The sequence below is a fragment of the Oryx dammah genome, unplaced genomic scaffold, assembly GCF_014754425.2.
Source record: "Oryx dammah isolate SB20612 unplaced genomic scaffold, SCBI_Odam_1.1 HiC_scaffold_18, whole genome shotgun sequence".
Classification (NCBI taxonomy): Eukaryota; Metazoa; Chordata; class Mammalia; order Artiodactyla; family Bovidae; genus Oryx; species Oryx dammah.
The window spans coordinates 99,769,539-99,790,436 of record NW_024070202.1 but is presented as its reverse complement, the minus strand read 5'-3'; the positions used below and the strand labels follow the sequence as shown (position 1 = coordinate 99,790,436).

The 20,898-nt window shown below is 38.1% G+C and overlaps 2 protein-coding genes across 2 annotated transcripts in view; both read left to right on the top strand.

The window, feature by feature from the left end:
* MTPN (myotrophin) overlaps positions 1–20,602 on the top strand; it is a 72,773-nt gene extending 52,171 nt beyond the window's left edge. The window contains exon 4 of the mRNA XM_040259951.1: positions 17,427–20,602. Coding sequence (XP_040115885.1) covers positions 17,427–17,513 — 87 coding nt within the window. The 3' untranslated portion in view covers positions 17,514–20,602. The remainder of the gene's footprint in view (positions 1–17,426) is intronic.
* LUZP6 (leucine zipper protein 6) lies at positions 19,257–20,602 on the top strand. The gene is given in 3 exon segments (XM_040259896.1): positions 19,257–19,283; positions 19,918–19,997; positions 19,999–20,602. Coding segments are annotated over 3 exon segments (180 nt in total). The 3' UTR covers positions 20,072–20,602.
* Positions 20,603–20,898: the final 296 nt, after the last annotated feature.

Here is a 20,898-nt window from a genome sequence, read left to right as displayed (position 1 = left end):
TTTGCTGGCATATTGAATGCAGCACTTTCACAGCATCATCTTTCAGGATTTGAAATAGCTCAACTGGAATTCCATCACCTCCACTAGCTTTGTTTGTAGTGATGCTTTCTAAGGCCCACTTGACTTCACATTCCAGGATGTCTGGCTCTAGGTGAATAATCACACCCTTGTGATTATCTGGGTCATGAAGATCTTTTGTACAGTTCTTCTGTGTATTCTTGCCACCTCTTCTTAATATCTTCTGCTTCTGTTAGGTCCATACCATTTCTGTCCTTTATTGTGCCCATCTTTGCATGAAATGTTCCCTCGGTATCTCTGATTTTCTTGAAGAGATCTCTAGTCTTTCCCATTCTGTTGTTTGCCTCTATTTCTTTGCAGTCATCACTGAGGAAGGCTTTCTTATCTCTCCTTGCTATTCTTTGGAACTCTGCATTCAGATGCTTATATCTTTCCTTTTCTCCTTTGCTTTTTGCTTCTCTTCTTTTCACAGCTATTTGTAAGGCCTCCTCAGACAGCCATTTTGCTTTTTTGCATTTCTTTTCCATGGGGATGATCTTGATCCCTGTCTCCTGTACCATGTCACGAACCTCCGTCCATAGTTCATCAGGCACTCTATTAGATCTAGTCCCTTAAATCTATTTCTCACTTCCACTGTATAATCATAAGGGATTTGATTTACGTCATACCTGAATGTCTAGTCTTTCCTCTACTATCTTCAATTTAAGTCTGAATTTGGCAATAAGGAGTTCATGATCTGAGCCACAGTCAGCTCCTGGTCTTGTTTTTGCTGACTATATAGAGCGTCTCCATCTTTGTCTGCAAAGAATATAATCAATCTGATTTCGGTGTTGGCCATCTGGTGATGTCCATGTGTAGGGTCTTCTTTTGTTTTGTTGGAAAAGAGTGTTTGTTATGACCAGTTTGTTCTCTTGGCAAAACTATTAGCCTTTGCGGTGCTTCATTCTGTAGTCCAAGGCCAAATTTGCCTGTTACTTTTTGACTTCCTACTTTTGCATTCCAGTCTCCTATAATGAAAAGGACATCTTTTTTGGGTGTTGGTTCTAAAAGGTCATTTAGGTCTTCATAGAACCATTCAACTTCAGCTTTTTTCCACCTAGGACAAACAAAACAAGAAGTGATTACTCTTAAGATAGAGAGAGCACAGACCATTGTTCCATATTTCTTATTCCCAAAACACTATGCTGTAGGTCATTAAGACCTTAATCTTCTACTTAGATAAGTTCCTGAAAAGCTGGCTTGATTTGAATGTATGATAAGCCATTATATGTTATCCCAGAAGGGTCTTCATAGATATATACTATATTGCTGAATTATCGGTTATAAGTTGAGTTTCCTGACTTTAAAGTAGTTTTTAATTTTATTTGTGCCTGTAATTTTGTCCTGTCATTATATCTGAGCCTTAATTTTTGTAGCTAAATAAGTGACATTCAGTGGTGGCTGTATTGATGGCAAACCAGTTGTAACCATGTAGAGTTGTTATTTTAGATGAAAGAAAGATTTTCTTTTTATGTTTTTGAAAGCAACATATTACCTTTTTAAAGCAATGTAATACAATGTAGTGGGTTTTTTTTAAGTTAATTATGTTGATTTTATTTTTGCATAAGCTTCTTAATGGATACCCAATAGTTCTGTTAACAAAATTTTTAAAGGAGGAAATTGTGCTCTTTCAAAAATCCTTAATTAACTAAAATAAGGCTATTCCAGTGCCTTTATTTAAAGTCCGATCAGAGTTTATATTATGTAATCTGGTTTGTCCTGCTTTTTATCAAAGTTAGAATCCTTATCAATTACTATGAATTCATTTGAAAGTACATAGTTTAGAAGTTTTCCAGATTTGTTGACAGCTCTAATATACAACTGATTCTTGAACAACAAAGGTTTGTATTGAACCAGCACACTTACATGCAGATTTTTTTCAGTAGTAAATGCTGAATATACTGCAAGATGCATGGTTGGGTGAATTGACAAATGTGGAGGATCCGCAGATAACGAAGAGCCAGCTATAAGTTACAAATGGATTTTCAGCTACACAGACGGTCAACTGTATTATTCCACTGATACATCATTAGCATAAGGGAAAAGCCAAAATAATATTTTAAAACTCAATATGATCACAAGTAATGGTAAAAACAAAAAAGTTGCTAGAATGTATAAAATCAAACTATGTGATTTGATTTTATATTAAAACAAGCTGTGCCAGTTACTGGACAATTTTTATTTTAATGCAGTAGAAGATGAAGTTATGACACAAGTAGGAATTTAAGATGTTTAATTCTTTATTATTCATATAGCAAAAAAGGAAGGTAACATCTATGGAAAATATAACTTTGGTTTATGTAATCTCCAAATACATAAGGTGACCATAAAGGAAGTTAAACAACTTCCTGAAGTCTAACAGAAAGTAATGGAATCAAGATTTTTTCCAAGATATGACTCCACACATGTTCTTTCTCCTTGAGAGTTCCTTTTCAGACTTATCATCATGGACAATTATGAGAAATGATTATATTTCTGCAGGTAAAAGCTATTTGGCCTTATTTTTTATTGTTACACTCATGATTTTAAAAATGTAGAGATCAACACTTGTGAGCCTTTCACTTCAAGACTGAGGTCTGAGCATGTGCCAGGGTATCCCCCTTTAACCCTCTGATAATAGAAAAGAGGTTTTTTAAAATAAATGAATCAACATCTGCTTTAAACCATAAGATGGGATTCATGAGACAATAAATTATCTTTGAGAGACAGAAAGCAGGTGAGATGAAGCTGAAGAAGAAGGCATTCCCAAACATTAGTAAGAGAGGATTGTTGCAAGTTAGGAGTCGATCCAAGGCAGCTTGAAGCCCAGAAGTGGTCAGCACCCTTGAGCAACAAACAAGTGAAAAAACAAATTAAACCCAAAGGAGAAGACTGAGATGTAAAAATGAATACGCAAGAAATTACTATGTGAATGAAAACAAATATTGAAATATAAAATGAACATGAATGTTTAAAAATATAAGCTAAAACTATAGAACTGCTAAATAATACTAAATAAAATTCAAGGAAAATGAACAAAACTCCTGGTACTCACCAAATCCAGAGTACCTCAGAAACAGTGGTAAAACTGGTGAAAGGAGACAGATGAAACAGATTAAAAATTCAGGCTCCAGAAGCATCCTGGGGAATAGAGTAGTCTTAGGGAGTAAGAAGCCCGTGTGAGGGTATGAAACAGAAGTGGCAGCGGCCCCACAGTCACTAAAAAGAAACCTAACAGACCTCGACCTAATGTTATGAAAGCAAAAACAGACCATCTAAGCACCTGTCATTTTAAATTGTAATTATCTCACAGTTGAATAAGATTTTTTTTGTTTTTTGCCTGAAAAAAATCTTAACAGGAAACTTTTGAAATAAAAGATATTTAAAAGATGTATAAAAATATTACTGACTTTCTGACTAAAATCTCAAATGCCTGAATAATAGTAATGTTGCAGGCACATATTATGTAGAAGAGAGTTAATCATAAAATGGTACTCTTGAACTATGTTATAGCTGATGGATATTTGTAAGTCTAAATTTCATTTATTTTTCACAGTTACATATAATTTGGCAGCATCTAATTTCTGTGTGGTTAAAAAAACAGTTCTCTGTGAGAAGTAATTGTTTGCCTGTAACATTAATACACTATCAGGCTAGACATTTCCTCTAATCTAGTATAGTATTTAATATATATCAGATTTCTGTATTTATACTTACTAAAATTCTTTATAATTTATGTAATTCTTTTGATAATAAAAGATTTTAAGAAGTCTTGTTAAGAAAACTGTTTCTAAATAATCCACTCTAGGGTATTGTAAGGAAAAGGGAAATACTTATCATCAAAGTAACATTTAAGTTTACTATCATTTAGAATTCAGACAGATAAGCATTCATTACTCTAGTGTATGTTTATACTCTGTCCCTTATATGCGATATACTGCTATTAAAAATGACCACTCAACCTCCTATTCAATAAGAATTCTTTTAAATAAAGAGAAAAGGCACCCTAGCATGAGAGAATCACAAATCTTATAAAATTTAATGAGTTTTTAAACATAATTACTGTTTTATTATTATAGAATCAAACTGACAATATACTTGTTATTATAAATTCATTTCTTGGTAGAGACATTTAGCATACTAAGCTATATCTGAGAGAGAAAAGTCCAAAATAAACTTGGCTTTTTTGTGTCACAGAATTTACCTCCTTAGGACATCTCCTGTAACCTTTCAAGAGAAATATGTAACCACTGATGTTTGTGCAACTCTGATGCACAGCTGATTCAGACCACTGTGTGTTCATTGTGTGGATAAATGAGTGAAAAACAGCTTTACTCAATGGCCTTCCTTTTATAAAAAGGAAGTTAAAATGATTAACATCTTATGTATAACTGCTATAGAGAATAAAAAGTACTAAAACTGCTAATATTAGAAAAGCACCTTACCTGATAATGCTGAAAATTTTGCTCAATATGTTTTCTATGCTGTACTTGAAAAAACTCAAGCAGCCAGTTGATAATAAAATTTGAATATCCCTCTCAAATAGCGGCATTGTCAAAAGAGGTGTCTGTGGTACAGATTCTGCTGCTTGAATTGAGAATGAAGATACAAGGGCTTAGAAGTCAACCCCTTTTCAGTTTAAACAACTAGATGTGTGGTAGGTAGAAACATTTTTTTACTCAAATTACTCACAATTCCACTCCTGGTAAAATCTAAACAGTTTTGCATATTCTCAAAGCACACATATTATTGATTATTGCTTTAACCCCCAAAGTTCTTTCCCATGTAACATGGGCAAGTTTAGTTTCAAAAAAATTTTAGGACTAGTGACCTGCAAAGAACTGAGCAATACCTTTTCTGAATTGCCTTGTTTTAAGAAACTGCATGAGGAAAGAACTAGCAGGCTTGATATAGCTAGAAAAGTACCTCCCAGATACTGTAGAAACCAGTTGTTTCACTGTTTTGATACACCTTACAAATCTCATCCACAGCTATGTCCTTTGTAAGCTTTTTTTGTTTGTTTGTTTATTTAGCTCTTTCAGACTGGAGTGCATCGTTATTTTAGATAGTTTCTGTTAGTGACATAAAGTGTGTGCTGTGATGTCAAATAAATTCCTCATCATCTCAGCCTAAATGTTCTCTTCTGAGACATGGGGCTAGTACTTACCACGTAGAATTGATGGGAAGGTAAATGAATTAGCTCCTAGTTAAAATAGTACTTATACCTAAGAAATGTCATTTAAGTGCTTTACATATGTTGATTCATTTAATCATCACAGTAATCCCAATGAAGTGGGTATGATTTTTAATCCATTTTACAGATGGGGAAACTAAGGCAAGCATTGGGAAGCTTTCCCAGGATCACACAGCTCATTAGGAGGAGAATGAGGATTCAAGGCCCACTACTTTGACACCAGAGCTGTAACATAAGAACAAATCCAAGATCATTATATATGCAGCTGAAAATGAACTGTAGTCACTGTCTCCAAATGAGAAGTACAGTGAAACATAGAATGTGTCTCATTGCTCCGGGGGTGGAAAAGGGGCTTCATTTGTTAGGTTTTGTTATGTAAATAGGTTGGAGTGGCTACTTTTCTCTTTAAGAGTTAATCAAGGTTATAAGAATCAGTTTGTTTGTTTGTTTGTTTTTTTCAAACTAAAAGGTTAAAATAGCAACACAGCCCACCATATAAACTAGAAGTCCTCGCAAGTATTGTCGTTCATACATGCCATTTCCTGTTGCTTGTCTAGCACATTGTTTAGAGAGGCAGACGGGGTGTATGGTCCTGAAGTTAGCAAAGACAGATTTAATACCTGGTCCTATGACTTCCCCGGGTTTGATTCCTGGGTTGGGAAGATCCCCTGGATAAGGAAATGACAACCCACTCCAGTATTCTTGCCTGGAGAATTCCATGGACAGGGGAGCCTGACAGGCTGCAGTCCACAGGATTGTCTGAGTCGAACATGACTGAGCGACTAAACCACCACCTGTGACTTCACAGCCAATAAAGCACAGTTAAAGACTGTGACAAACACTCTTAAGAGAAGTGGAGTTCAACTGTAACAAAACTCCTGCTATGGAGATTTAAACAAAGTGGCTTCCTCTTTTTGTGGCTGAATAATATTCCACTATTTAACTCTTATTTTTAAGAGATTAACAGAATTTTTGATGGAGGACTTTGTGCAGGGATCATGTAAGCCTTACCATTTTATTTACAAATTGTAAAGCAAATAAAACATCTGCAGAGAGATTAAGGATTGCCTAAAGTCACACAGCTACTTCAGGGTAGAATTGGGATTCACAGTCAGGTTCAGTATGTCCTTGATCCACACCACCTGCTTGATTTTTTTTTTTTAAGTGTAGCTGGACAATGTTGTATAAGTTACAGGTGTACAGTATATTTTTTTAATGAAGTATAGTTGATTTACAATATTGTGTTTGTTTCAGGTGTACAGAAAAATGATATGATTATACATATATATGTGTATATCTGTTCTTTTTAAATTCTTTTCCATTATAGGTTATTATAAGATACTGAATATAAACCCGTGTTTATATATGGTAGTGTGCATCTGTTACAGCTTATCCCTCCCCTCCCCTTCCACTTTGGTAACCACAAATTTGTTTTCTATGTCTGTGAATCTGTTTTTGTTTTATATAAAAGTTCATTTGTACTGTTTTTCAGATTCCACATGTAAGTGATACCATATAATGTTTGTCTTTGACTTGCTTTATTTAGGATAATCTCTAGGTCCATCCAGTGATTCACAATTTTTTTAAGGTTATATTCCATTTATATTATTATAAAATATTGGCTATATTCCCTGTGTTGTACAGTATATCCTTTCCAAAATTTGTGACAACATGGAGGGACCTTGAAGGCATTATGCTGAATGAAATAAGTCAGAGAAAAATACCATATGATCTTACTTACATATGAAATCTAAAACAAAACTCACAAATACAGAGAACAGATGATGTTGATGGTTGCCAGAGGTGGGAGGGTTCAAAAGATACAAGCTTACAATTATCAGATAAATAAGTCCTGGGGATGAAACATAAAACATAGTAACTATAGTTAACAATACTGTATTATACATCTGAAAGTTTATTAAGAGAGTAAACCTTACAAGTTCTCATCCTAAGGAAAAAATTTTGTAACTCTGTGTACTGATAGATATTGACTAGTCTTATTGTGGTAATCATTTTGCAGTATATCCATATATCAAATCATCATATTGTACACCTAGTGTCATGTTCTGTGTCAGTTATATCTCAAAGAAAAGGTGGCCTGAAGGTATGACAGTCCAAGGCTGAATGACTGGCTCCCCTTGTCCTTAGCATCTCACACTCTCTTCTCCCCTGTCTCCCGTAGTCCTTACTGTCTCAAGACAACTAAGGATTCTCTCGTCCCTAGGGCTTTATGGAGAAAGAAAGCTGTCCACAGGAGAGGCCAGCTCTGTGCCAGAGGGCCGCTTGCAGCTTTAAGGGAGTCTGGGGATTCAGTTTCCTCTCTGTAGGGGAGGAAAGCACAGAAAAAAAGGGGGCTGTACTAGACTTTAGATAAGCCAAGCTACAGTGTCTGCCTTGAAGTGTGGTCAACAACATGCCCTTGCATACAGGAGGAGAGAAGCCAAGCCAAGTCACTCTCTGGAAAATTCCAGAAGGGCTTCACAGAGAATAACAGTTGAATAAGAGTTAGTCGAGTGGTTAAAGGGAGAGGACAAAGAATTGCTTTGTTCCTTTACATTTTAAGAGTCCTCTGGGACATTTAATACCAGATATATTCATTCAGGCATTCACTTTGTATTTGATTCTAACTCGCTTTTTTTCCAGAAGTGAGTTGAATATATCAAACCACGGTTGCTAAGTTTTTATTTAGTGGTTATAGATCCATGATATTAATGTACTTTACAATTAGATTGAATTTTTGTTGCTGTCTCATTAGTTGTATTTGAAGTAGCGTCGGACATGACTGAGCGACTTCACTTTCATGCATTGGAGAAGGAAATGGCAACCCACTCCAGTGTTCTTGCCTGGAGAATCCCAGGGACAGGGGAGCCCGTTGGGCTGTCATCTATGGGGTTGCACAGAGTCGGACACGACTGAAGCGACTTAGCAGTAGCAGCAGCAGCATAGTGGTTATATTCTATCAGTTCAGTCGCTCAGTCTTGTCCGACTCTTTGCGATCCCATGAATCGCAGCACGCCAGGCCTCCCTGTCCATCACCAACTCCCAGAGTTCACTCAGACTCATGTCCATCAAGTCAGTGATGCCATCCAGCCATCTCATCCTCTGTTGTCCCCTTCTCCTTCTGCCCCCAATCCCTCCCAGCATCAGAGTCTTTTCCAGTGAGTCAACTCTTCGCATGAGGTGGCCAAAGTACTGGAGTTTCAGCTTTAGCATCATTCCTTCCAAAGAAATCCCAGGGCTGATCTCCTTTAGAATGGACTGGTTGGATCTCCTGGCAGTTGAAGGGACTCTCAAGAGTCTTCTCCAACACCACAGTTCAAAAGCATCAGTTCTTCAGCACTCAGCTTTCTTCACAGTCCAACTCTCACATCCTTATATGACCACTGGAAAAACCATAGCCTTGACTAAATGGACCTTTGTTGGCAAAGTAATGTCTCTGCTTTTGAATATGCTGTCTTGGTTGGTCATAACTTTCCTTCCAAGGAGTAAGCGTCTTTTAATTTCATGGCTGCAATCACCATCTGCAGTGATTTTGGAGCCCCCCAAAATAAAGTCTGACACTGTTTCCCCATCTATTTCCCATGAAATGATGGGACCAGATGCCATGATCGTTTTCTGAATGTTAAGCCAACTTTTTCACTCTCCTTTCTCTTTCATCAAGAGACTTTTTAGTTCCTCTTCACTTTCTGCCATAAGGGTGGTATCATCTGAGGTTATTGATATTTCTCCAGGCAATCTTGATTCCAGCTTGTGCTTCTTCCAGCCCAGCGTTTCTCATGATATACTCTGCATATAAGTTAAATAAGCAGGGTGACAATATACAGCCTATGCTTCCATGTCCTAGCTATTGTAAACAGTGCTGCGATGAACATTAGGGTACATGTGTCTCTTTAAATTCTGGTTTCCTCAGTGTGTATGCCCAGGAGTGGGATTGCTGGGTCATATGGCAGTTCTATTTACAGTATTTTAAGGAATCGCCACACTCTTCCCCATAGTGGCTGTACTAGTTTGCATTCCCACCAACAATGTAAGAGGGTTCCCTTTTCTCCACACCCTGTCCAGCATTTGTTTGTAGACTTTTTGATGGCAGCCATTCTGACCGGCATGAGATGGTACCTCATTGTGGTTTTGATTTGCATTTCTCTAATAATGAGTGATGTTGAGCATCTTTTCATGTGTTTTTGAGCCACATATGTCTTCTTTGGAGAAATGTCTGTTTAGTTCTTTGGCCCATTTTTTGATTGGATCATTTATTTTTCTGGTATGGAGCTGCATGAGCTGCTTGTATATTTTTGAGGTAATTCTTTGCTTTCAGTTTTTCACCATTGAGGATAATGTTTGCTGTGGGTTTATCATATATGGCCTTTATTATGTTGGGGTATTTTCCTTCTGTGCTTTCTGGAGAGTTTTTATCATAAATGGGCGTTGAATTTTGTCAAAGGCTTTCTCTGCATCTGTTGAGATAATCATATGGTTTTTATCTTTCAGTTTGTTAATGTGCTATATCACCTTGATTGATTTGCAAATATTGAATCCTTGCATCCCTGGGATAAAGCCCACTTGGTCATGATGTTTGATCTTCTTCATGTTGTTGGATTCTGTTTGCATCTCTGTACACCAGTGATATTGGCCTGTAGTTTTCTTTTTTTGTGTGGCATCTTTGTCTACCCAGAAGTAATTTAAGCATTGTTTTTATATTTTAACTGTAAAAATCTATCAGTATCCAGGATCAGATAGCTTTACTGGTGAGTTCTGCCAAACATTTAAAGAGTTAATATCAGTCCTTCTCAAACTCTTCCCAAAAACATCAGTACAGATGGGACCACTTCCAGTCTCATTTTACAAGGCCAGCATTTCCTCATCCAAAACCAGACAAGGATGCCACAAGAAAATTGCAGGCCAGTATCCCTGATGAACATAGATACAAAAATCCTCAAAAAATGTCAGCAAACCAAACTCAGCAATACATTAAAAGGTTCATACTCCATGATCAGATTATTCCAGGGACACAAGGATGATTCAGAATCTGCAAATCAATCATTGTGATATAATGCAATAACAAGGAAGGATAAAAATCATATGATTATTTCAGTAGATGCAGAAAAGGCATTGACATAATTTAACATTCATTCATAATGAAAACACTCAATAAACCGGATGGAGAGGGAATATACCACAGCATAACACAGGCTGTATTATGACCACAACCTGTATATCATACTCAACTGCGAAAAACAAAGCTTTTCCTCTAAGATAATGAACAAGATGAGGATGCCCACTCACACTGCTTATTTAACATAGTACTGGAAGTCCCTAGCCAGAGTGGTTAGAGAAGAAAAGAAATAAAAGGTATCCCAATTTGAAAGGGAAGAAGTAAAATGTTCTCTATTTGCCAATGACACAACATATATTATAGAAAACCCTAAAGACTCCACTAAAATAACTGTTAGAACTATTCACCTAATTCAGTTAAGTATCAGGATACAAAACCAATATCCAAAAATCTGTTGTGTTTCTGTATACTAATTACAAATTATAAGAGAATTTAAGTTCCACTTAAAATAATTGCATCAAAAAGAATGAAATACCTAGGAGTAAATTTAACCAAGAAGGCGAAAGACTCATTCGTATGCTGAAAACTACATTGATGAAATTTTGAAGAAGACACAAATAAATGGAAAGACACTTTGTGCTCATGCATTGGCAGAATTAATACTGTTAAAATGTCCATATTGCCCAAAGAAGCTTTAACGCCGTTTCTCTCAGAATTCCAATGGCAATTTTTATAGATTAAACAGTGCTAAAGTTTGTATGGAACCACAGCAGATCCTGAATACTCAAAGCAATCTTAAGAAAAAAGAACAAAGCTAGCAGTGTCACACTTCCTGATTTCAAACTATATTAACAAATATGTAGGAAGCAAAATTGCTTCCCAGGTGGCCCAGTGGTAATAAATCTCCCTGCTGATGCAGGAGACACAGGAGATGTGAGTTCAGTCCCTGAGCTGCGAAGAGTAGGAAATGGCAACCCACTCCAGTATTCTTGCCTGGGAATTTTCATGGACAGAGGAGCCTGGTGGGCTGTGTCCATGGGGTCACAAAGAGTCAGACATGACTGAGCATACATGCACAAGAATCAAAACAGTACAGTATTGACATAAAACCAGGTACATAGATCAGTGGAACAGAAAATAGAGAACCCAAAAATAAACCCGTGTGTATATATATATATACACACACACACACATGAAATTAAAAGACGCTTGCTTTTTGGAAGAAAAGTTGTGACCAACCTAGACAGCATATTAAAAAGCAGAAACATTACTTTGCCAATAAAGGTCCATCTAGTCAAAGCTGTGGTTTTTCCAGCAGTCATGCGTGGATGTGAGTTGGACTATAAAGAAAGCTGAGCGCCAAAGAATTGATACTTTTGAATATGGTGTTGGGGAAGATTTTTGAGAGTCCTTTGGACTGCACAGAGGTCCAACCAGTCCATCCTAAAGGAAATCAGTCCTGAATATTCATTGGAAGGACTGATATTGAAGCTGAAACTCCAATACTTCGGCCACCTGATGCAAAGAAGGAAAAGACCCTGATGGAAAAGATTGAAGGCGGGAGGAGAAGGGGATGACAGAGGATGAGATGGTTGGATGGCATTACCCACTCAATGGACATGAGTTTGAGTAAACTCTGGGAGTTGGTGATGGACAGGGAAGCCTGGTGTGCTGCAGTCCATGGGGTCACAAAGAGTCGGACACGACTGGACAACTGAACTGATACACATACAGTCAACGAATTTACCCGTAAGCAGCTAAGAATATACAATCGGCAAAGGACAGTGTGGTCAATTAATGATATTGAAAAGTGGACAGGTCTATGCAAAAGAATGAAACTGGACCACTGTCTTACACCACACACAAAAATTGACTCAAAATGGATTAAAGACTTTAAAATAAGATCTAAAACCATGGAACTTCGAGGAAAAAAAACATGGATGATAAGCTCCTTGCCATTCATTTTGGTGATAAGTTTTTGAATTTGGCACCAAAAACAAAAGAAACCATCAACAAGATGAAAGGGCAACCTATAGAATGGGAGAGAATTATTTGCAAATCATATATATGATAAGGGGTTAATATCCGAAACAAAATATTCACATAACCAGAAAAAAAACTCAGTTAAAAGACCTTATTTTAAAATGGATAGAGGATCTGAATAGACATTTTTTACAAAAGATATTCAGATGGCCAGCAGGTACATTAAAAGGTTCCTCAACATTAGTAATCATCAGGGAAATAGAAATCAAAACCACGATGAATTGTCACCTCATACCTATTAGAATGGCTGTTATCTCAGATATAAGAAACAGTAAGTGTTGGCAGGGATGTGGGAAAAAGGGAACCCTTGTGCACTATTGGCCAGAGAAGGCACTGGCACCCCACTCCAGCACTCTTGCCTGGAAAACCCCATGGGCGGAGGAGCCTGGTGGGCCGCAGTCCACGGGGTCGCAAAGAGTTGGACACGACTGAGCGACTTCACTTTCGCTTTTCACTTTCATGCATTGGAGAAGGAAATGGCACCCCACTCCAGTGTTCTTGCCTGGAGAATCCCAGGGATGGGGGAGCCTGGTGGGCTGCCATCTATGGGGTCGCACAGAGTCAGACACGACTGAAGCGACTTAGCAGCAGCAGCAGTGCACTATTGTCAGGGTGTAAGTCGGTGCAGCCTCTGTAGAAAACAGTATGGAGGGGCCTCAGAAATTAAAAATAGGACTACCATATGATCCAGCAGTTCTACTTCTGGGTATTTATCTGAGGGAAACAGAAATCCTAATTCAAAAAGATATCTGTACCTTGTGTTCACTGCAGCATTATTTACTGTGACCAAGACTTGAAAATAACCTGTGTGAATAAAGAAAATGTGATGTGTGTGTGTGTGTACACACATACACACTGTAATGGAATATTATTCAGCTATTAAAAAAGAAAATCCTGCCATTTGCAACAACAGAGAGGCCTTGAGGGCATTGTTAAGTGAGATATATTGGAGAAAGACAAATACTGTATTATCTCATTCGTATGAATCTCAAAACTCATTTGGGTGCGAGGAATGGGTGAAGGTAGAGAAAGTATCTTACAAAGCAGAGATACTGTCAGAATTGATGGAATAATAAACACAGGTTTAAATAAATACATCACAAATTTACAGAGAAACAAAACTGCTATTTTTAAGTATAAAAAATTGGGAGGATCTGGGGTAGAAGGTGGTAGTGTGCTAGAGCTGCATCTGTGTGGTGGAGAATCAGAAGGTAATATCTAAAGTTAATAACTCTAGTGGCATAAGTGTATTTGTTACAGCCATGAAACGATCCTTAGAACTAATAACAATTGATTGAAAATGGTTTCCTCGAGGAAGGGATGAGGCCAGATATTTCTTAAGTTCTCTAATCAGCTACCAAAAATCATTTTCTTTTAATATCTTTTTCCTTGTTGACAGAACTGCTTTATCACTTTTAGAGGAACTGGTTTGAGTTAATTAAATTTATTCCTAACATTTATTTTTGATGCTATCATAAATGGAATTGTTTTCTTGGTTTTATTTTTAAATTTTGGATATTAAGCCTTTTAATAATACGAAATGTCCCACTTTGTCTCTGGTAATACTTCTTTATCTTAAAGCTTCTTTTGTGTGGTGTAAGAGTCACTCTGTTTCTCTTATGGTTACTCATTTATTTTTAAAACGGTACATGCACATACATATTTAGGACATGAGTAGATAGAAACACTAGAATGTTAATGTTAGTTGTATCTGGCTTATAGAATAATAAGTATTATGGGGGCTTTTTTGGTGTGTCTGAGTTCTGTGATTAGTTTGTGTTATAATTAGGAAAAAAGAGATGGCTTATATAAAATTTTAGATACTGTTATCAGCCAGATTTTGGGGGTTGCAAATAGCAGGATTTAACTCTTAGAAGTAGAAGATGATTGGACTAATCATAGAATCAGTTGGCAAGTTGGAGTACTGGGCTAAGAGGCCAGAACTATGCCAGCTGTGAGACTTTAGATAGGAGAGACTTCTCTCCTTGCTGCCTTTTCTGAGTGACGCCACAGAAATAAGAGAGGTCCAACTTCTTGTTGCCTTTCATTTGCTCTTTTCAGTCAAGATTCAAAATCCAGGAGTGAGTGTCCTGCTCTGATGGTTGGCCAGAAAAGTACCTGGCACCTTAAGTTATAGTTTGAGGAGTCCACACAGTGGTGACAAATGATTCCCTAGAATGAAATTAGGATGCTGTTATCAGAAGAAGGGACGTGAACTCTGGCAGCTAAAAAGCAACAGATGTTCACTGTGATATTTGACTTTTTGTTAATGCAGAATTACAGTTTACAATGCTAGTCATAAAAACAGTTACCAATAAGAGTAAGAAACATTGTTTTGTTAAAAATAGAACCACTATACGATCCACTTCTGGCCTTATAAGCCAGACAGAACTATAATTCTAAAAAAGATACATGCACCCTCTGTTCACAGCAGCACTGTTTACAGTAGCCAAGACATGGAGACAGCCGAAATGTCCACCAACAGATGAATAAAGATGTGGTGCAGATATATACAGTGGAACACTCCGCAGTCATAAAAAGGAATGAAAGTATGCCATTTGCAGCAACATGGATGGGCCTAAAGATTATCATACTAAGTGAAGTAAATCAAAAAGAGAAAGACAAATACTGTACGATATCACTTATATGTGGGATCTAAACTATGACACAGATGAACCTGCCTGTGGAGCAGAAACAGGGACACAGAATAGACGGGTGGCTGCAGAGGGATAGTGATGGGGAAGAGGCATGGATTCCAAGTTTGGGGTTAGCAGATGCAAACTGGTACGTATAGAATGGTGAACACTACAGTCCCACGTAAACATAATGGAAAAGAATATGAAAAAAAGTATATACATATAACTGAATCACTTTACTGTACAACAGTAATTAACACAACAGTGTCCTTCAACTAGACTTCAGTAAAAAAAAAAATTTAAAGAATTTGTTTTGAATACAACTGACCCAATTATTGTCACCAACCTGGATGTGAGAGTTGGACTATGAAAAAGGCTGAGCGCCGAAGAATTGATGCTTTTGAACTGTGGTGTTGGAGAAGACTCTTGAGAGTCCCTTGGACTGCAAGGAGATCCAACCAGTCCATTCTGAAGATCAGCCCTGGGATTTTTTTCGGAGGGAATGATGCTAAAGCTGAAACTCCAGTACTTTGGCCACCTCATGCGAAGAGTTGACTCATTGGAAAAGACTCTGATGCTGGGAGGGATTGGGGGCAGGAGAAGGGGACGACAGAGGATGAGATGGCTGCATGGCATCACTGACTCGATGGACGTGAATCTGAGTGAACTCTGGGAGTTGGTGATGGACAGGGAGGCCTGGCATGCTGCGATTCATGGGGTCACAAAGAGTCGGAACGACTGAGCAACTGAACTGAACCTGGGTTGGCATGCTCGCCACTGAAGTTCTCACTTGCAGATTTCTCTGTCACTTGACTGTAAGTTCTGTGTGTCTCATAGTGCAGTTAAAATCACTTAGAAAATGAGAAAGCAAACCTTTATATTCGTAATGGGAAGGACTTTGTGATAATTTAACACTTGCTAGAATTTCTGTCATCTCCTTCCTGGCTCACCTAATCAGCTTGTACTTACTCATCAAGACCCAGCTCAAGCATTACCTCATCCAGAAAGACTCCTGCACCCTCCTTCCTCATCCCATTCTGGTTTATGGGCCACTCACCACTGTGCATAGTGCTCTTTTTGTTCTCATCCCATTGTATCATATTTGTTCATTTGTTTGTCTCTCACACGATTCAGACTGGCAGAGTGTATCTTGTTTTTCCTTTGATTCTCCAGCCCCTTTCGCCTGGGAAATCCCATCGAGAGAGGAGTCTGATTGGCTACCATCCATGAGGTCACAAGAGTCGGACACGACTTAGTGACTGAATCACCACCAGCCCCTTACACAGACCTCAGGCATTCAGTCAATATTTGTTGAATGACTGTATGGGTTCCCCAGAGAAAGGGGGCAGGGCATTCCCTATGGAACCCAGCAATGTAAAGGTATGGAATGGTTTAGGAATGGTGAGACATTCTAGAGGATTAGCACATTGAACGATGAATGGGAACAGAGACTGGTGAATTTGACTGACATTGGTCTCTACAGGACCATGTACTCCAAGTTTAGACCGTTCTATAGGCCTCAGGAAGAGAAGAGCCTTGGCAGTGGTAGGAGGACAGGACACTAGAGGTTATGTGGTGAATACATCCTGGTTGGGCTGGAGCTATCAGAGAGCCCTCAGACGGCGGAGTGTTGCTGTCGCTGGGAGTTAGAGAGCTCAGACATGGTTTGGGAGCAAATCCACCTCCCGTGCACCAGGCACTTGTTTAAATACTGGGGACACAGTCGTGGATAATATGAATAAGATTTCTACCTCCATTGAGTTTTTATTCTAATAAGGGAAGATGGATAAGAACAACAGACACCAACCAAAGCATATGTACACATTCTCAAAACTGAAGTGCCATGTTGCAAGTAAAATGTTCAGAACAGCACTCTCCTCCTGAAGCACAAGGGAGCAAACTGGAGAGAATCTCTCTGGAGTATAACAGGGACCCTCCTTTCCTGGCTCACATTCCAGTCATTTACTGCTCAATTTTTGGAAGTATAATGGCCAGTACCATACATGTTCTTTAGGAATTTGTCTAAAAGATTTATAAGTTCTAGATTTTAAAAATATGTGTGTAATATTTATGCACTCTCCAAAAAGTGTTGCAAAGAAGAAAGTGTTGTCACAGTAATGCTTTTTTTTTTTTTTTTTTTTAGCAAAAGTGTTCTCTCCCCACCCACATTATATACTACACACAGGAATCTTCCTGTTTAAAACTTAGTTGGGTATTATAAATAAAAACCAGTCATTGCCTATATTATTGGCAAGTTGTGTTTGTAGTTTGTATATTTCTAGTGCCTGAAAAATAATCTGATACTTTTACAGCTTAATCTGTATCCTTGACAACTTGGGGCTTTTCCTTCAGTGGAACAGATTCCAGGAACAAAGAAGTTTTGTATGTGCCAAGTAATCTAGCCTTTCATTCTCTTCTCTTGGTTGTAGGCTTAATGACAAAGGTTCTTTCCTCTGTTTTCCAGGGTGCCGATAAGACTGTGAAAGGTCCCGATGGACTGACTGCCTTTGAAGCTACTGACAACCAGGCAATCAAAGCCCTTCTTCAGTGATGGACGGATGGGCTAACAGCTCTGGAAGAATGACTCTCCTGTGGCCTCACACTGCTGCCTGTCTGTCTGTTACTCTCTATCTGCCAGCTTCTTCAGCTAAAATACTTTTAGAGGGGTGAGGGGAGAGAGAAATTCATAACAAATCAGACTACCAGGAACAAAAAAAACAATGAACAAAAAAAAAAACAAGATCAGGCTTTTACTAGGATTCCTGATCAGGTCAGCCTCTTTTCCATTTCCAGTTTAAAAAAAAAAAAAAAAACTGATACCCATGGGAGAGCAAAGACAAAACATACCGTTAATATTTGACCTTTTCAGCTCCCTAGCTAATTTATTAGATTGTGTTGAGGGTCTGATTATACCAAGGCCAACTATACGTTTGGTAGCCCTATCTGTGAGCAGTAGTGGCTGCTGTGACAAAACTTAGGGTGCTGAGACAAGCAATTAGCTCTAGCCTTCTGCCTTAAGATGCACTCTAGTGGGGATTTCCCGGCGTAGTTAAGAGCGCTGCCTGTGGTTGGTGACCAAATCTCCCCTGGTGACTTCCAGCTTTACATGAGAGCTCGGTTAAGGCGAGGGGGCGCACACTCCTCCGCTGCTGGACGGCTGGACTTTGGGTTTCCTCTCCCCCTTCACATGGATTTCATGTATCTTTAGGTAAAACTGACTAGTTTTATTTATAAAATCTCAAATTTTGGAAGTCTAAAGGAGAAATCATTCCAGTCTGCATTTTTTTCCCGTCCTCTAGATTCACACATAGAACATTGAAACACTTTTCCAACTCCTGCTGGTAGTAAAAGGGGATTTAAAAATAGAATCATAGCCATAAGCCTGTTAGATAAAGAGAGAACAGTTGTCTTAGTACCTATGGATTTTCTTCATTTGCTGTTTGAGTAGATTGGCCTCAGTTCTGTTTGGAGAATCAAGGAACATTCTTTTGGAATGCCTCTGTCAGACCCACCTTGGAATTACTTACTACACCAAAGCTCTCACTGGGGTGAGATGTACTGTTCGGACCAGTTTAACCCCATCTCTTAAAAATACGCATGTCACCAGGATTCCCAGAGTTGTTGATAGACTTGTGCTGAATGTGTGCCAGCCCACCTGCCTAATATATTTTTCTTTTCTCTTTTATGTACTGCATAAAATGGGACACCTTCAAATTGTATTCTGTATTAAAAATACAGTGCCCTAAAACGGTGTTCTGACCTGCAGAAAATAGTTAGGCACATTTTCTTATGTTTATTTCTTGAGCAGTACAGCTGATTAAAACATACATATACCCTTAAATTTGCTGTCCTGCATATAAAATAAGATTCATTTGACTTGCCATCCATATATGCTTACTAAAAATACTAGCATTTTTCCTTAGCCATGTCATGCAATAATTGAGTGTACCTCAAATTTTTAAAAGTGGGGGGAGGGTGGGTTAGGGACTTACATTCAGATTGTGGTTAATAAAGAATTAATGACAATTTTTTAAGGCCATGTAGCATCCTAACAACAGGGTTAAACTAGTACCAAGAACAGTCAACCTGGCCAATAACAAATCTTACCAGTTGCTGATTGGTTGGTTGATGTGTGGGTTTGTTTGTGTGTATTTTTCCCTGGTGAACCCTTTTTTTATCCTGTGGCTTTTTCACTTAAAACTAGCCTAACCCTGGAATTTTCCTGCGTCCAAGAAAACAATCACAGAATACTGGTTTAAATACTTTGATACCTGTGGCTAATTCTGCTGTCTTGATGCAGGCTATTCGAGTTGGATTAGAAGTCAGTAATTAGTGCTTTATGACATCACTGAACTGAAACACAGTGATCCTCGCTGAAGATGGAGGGCACTCTATCAGGTGTTCTGATATCTTTGTTTTCGCTTCTTGGCATACTGCTGTTTAAAAGGCTCGACTTTTACTCTCTGCACAGTTTTCACCTTTACTTTCCGAGTGTTTTCTGTAGTGGGCTACTGTAGAGAGAGTGCTGTTCTACCATTCCTAAACCTGGTCTGCTTCCTCCAGTCCACCTGGTCCAGAGACCATGTGATTCTTTGTACAGTTTATCCTGGTGTTCCTTGTAATGCAGTAGAGGCTACTTTGCCTTCCCTCTTCTTTCTCAACCATTTTGTAAACCCCGTAATTATGAAGCGGTTGCTTGAGAAAATAACAGATAAACATAGAATAGACTGACCAAGATGGTTTAGTTTCTTTTTTTTAACTAGGTTATTTATAATGTATTTCTGAACCACTTGGCAGAGAAATTTACAACACTTAATGTTCATATTTTGAGTAAAGAAAGCTAAAACCTTGTCTGCTTTTTTGGTACTACATGCATTAGTAAAAGGTTAAGTAAGTTCTGTTCTCCACTGCAGTAATATTTAACATCTCAGAAAAAACTCTTGCATGTTCTGTAGTTTTATATTAAGTCAGTCTTTTTATATGCACTATTTCAAGTGAAAACAGGTGGTTTACCTGTCTACATTAGCATCCTAACATTCCCCCTTGCAGCTTCAGACTGGCATCCGCAGACTTACAGTTCAGCTCACGGCCCCGGAATCGACCCAGTAGTTCTCTGCACAGCTCACCTTCTAAACCAGTGGGGCCTGAAGGAGAAGTAGGTGGATGCCACGGGTGGAAGCTGCCAGCAAGCAGGCCCTTCCTTCATTGATTTCCTTCCCCCAAATAATGGATTTCAAATCTATATGTACCTATTTGATTTTTTTCCCCTAAAACTTCAACTAAGCTGCTGTTTTCTTCCATGCAATATTGTATACTCGATTGTGTATAGAAGAAGCTGGTGAGAGTGCCCTCCTACATAAGCAATTGCAGTGTTTGCATGCAAAATTTTAAAAAATTTAAATTGTCCTGATTCTATTTTGTAAATGGAGAAACAATCATATCTTTCTAAGCAGTAATGGAGGAAGACTAGTGCTTTGTGCATTTTGATATATTTGAGTTCATTTTTTCCACAGTGTAATACATTTGACACAGTTGGGTTTCTCTTATTATCCTAGTTCATGTACATCAGAATGCTAAATAATACTGTGTTTTAAGTTTTGTGTTGCAAGAACAAATGGAATAAACTTGAATTGTGCTACAGCCAACGTGTCAGGGTTTTTCATTTTTCTCTTCCCTTGGTTACTTTGGGTTATTATCACCTTCCTCCTCTGGTCTTCTTTATAACTGTATTGGTACTTTGCCTTAAACTTTAACTAATCTGAATTTCCCCCCTTTATTCCACTTCTAGAAAGAAAATAAGACTAGGAAAGATTTAACTGAAATAAACTGTACTACTCATCTCATTGAGAGGTTCTGCTCATCTGTCAGTTTCCCAGTACACACTGTTTTTAACAAATGATGAGTTTTATGAGCAGGCTGTAACTGGGAAACATCGG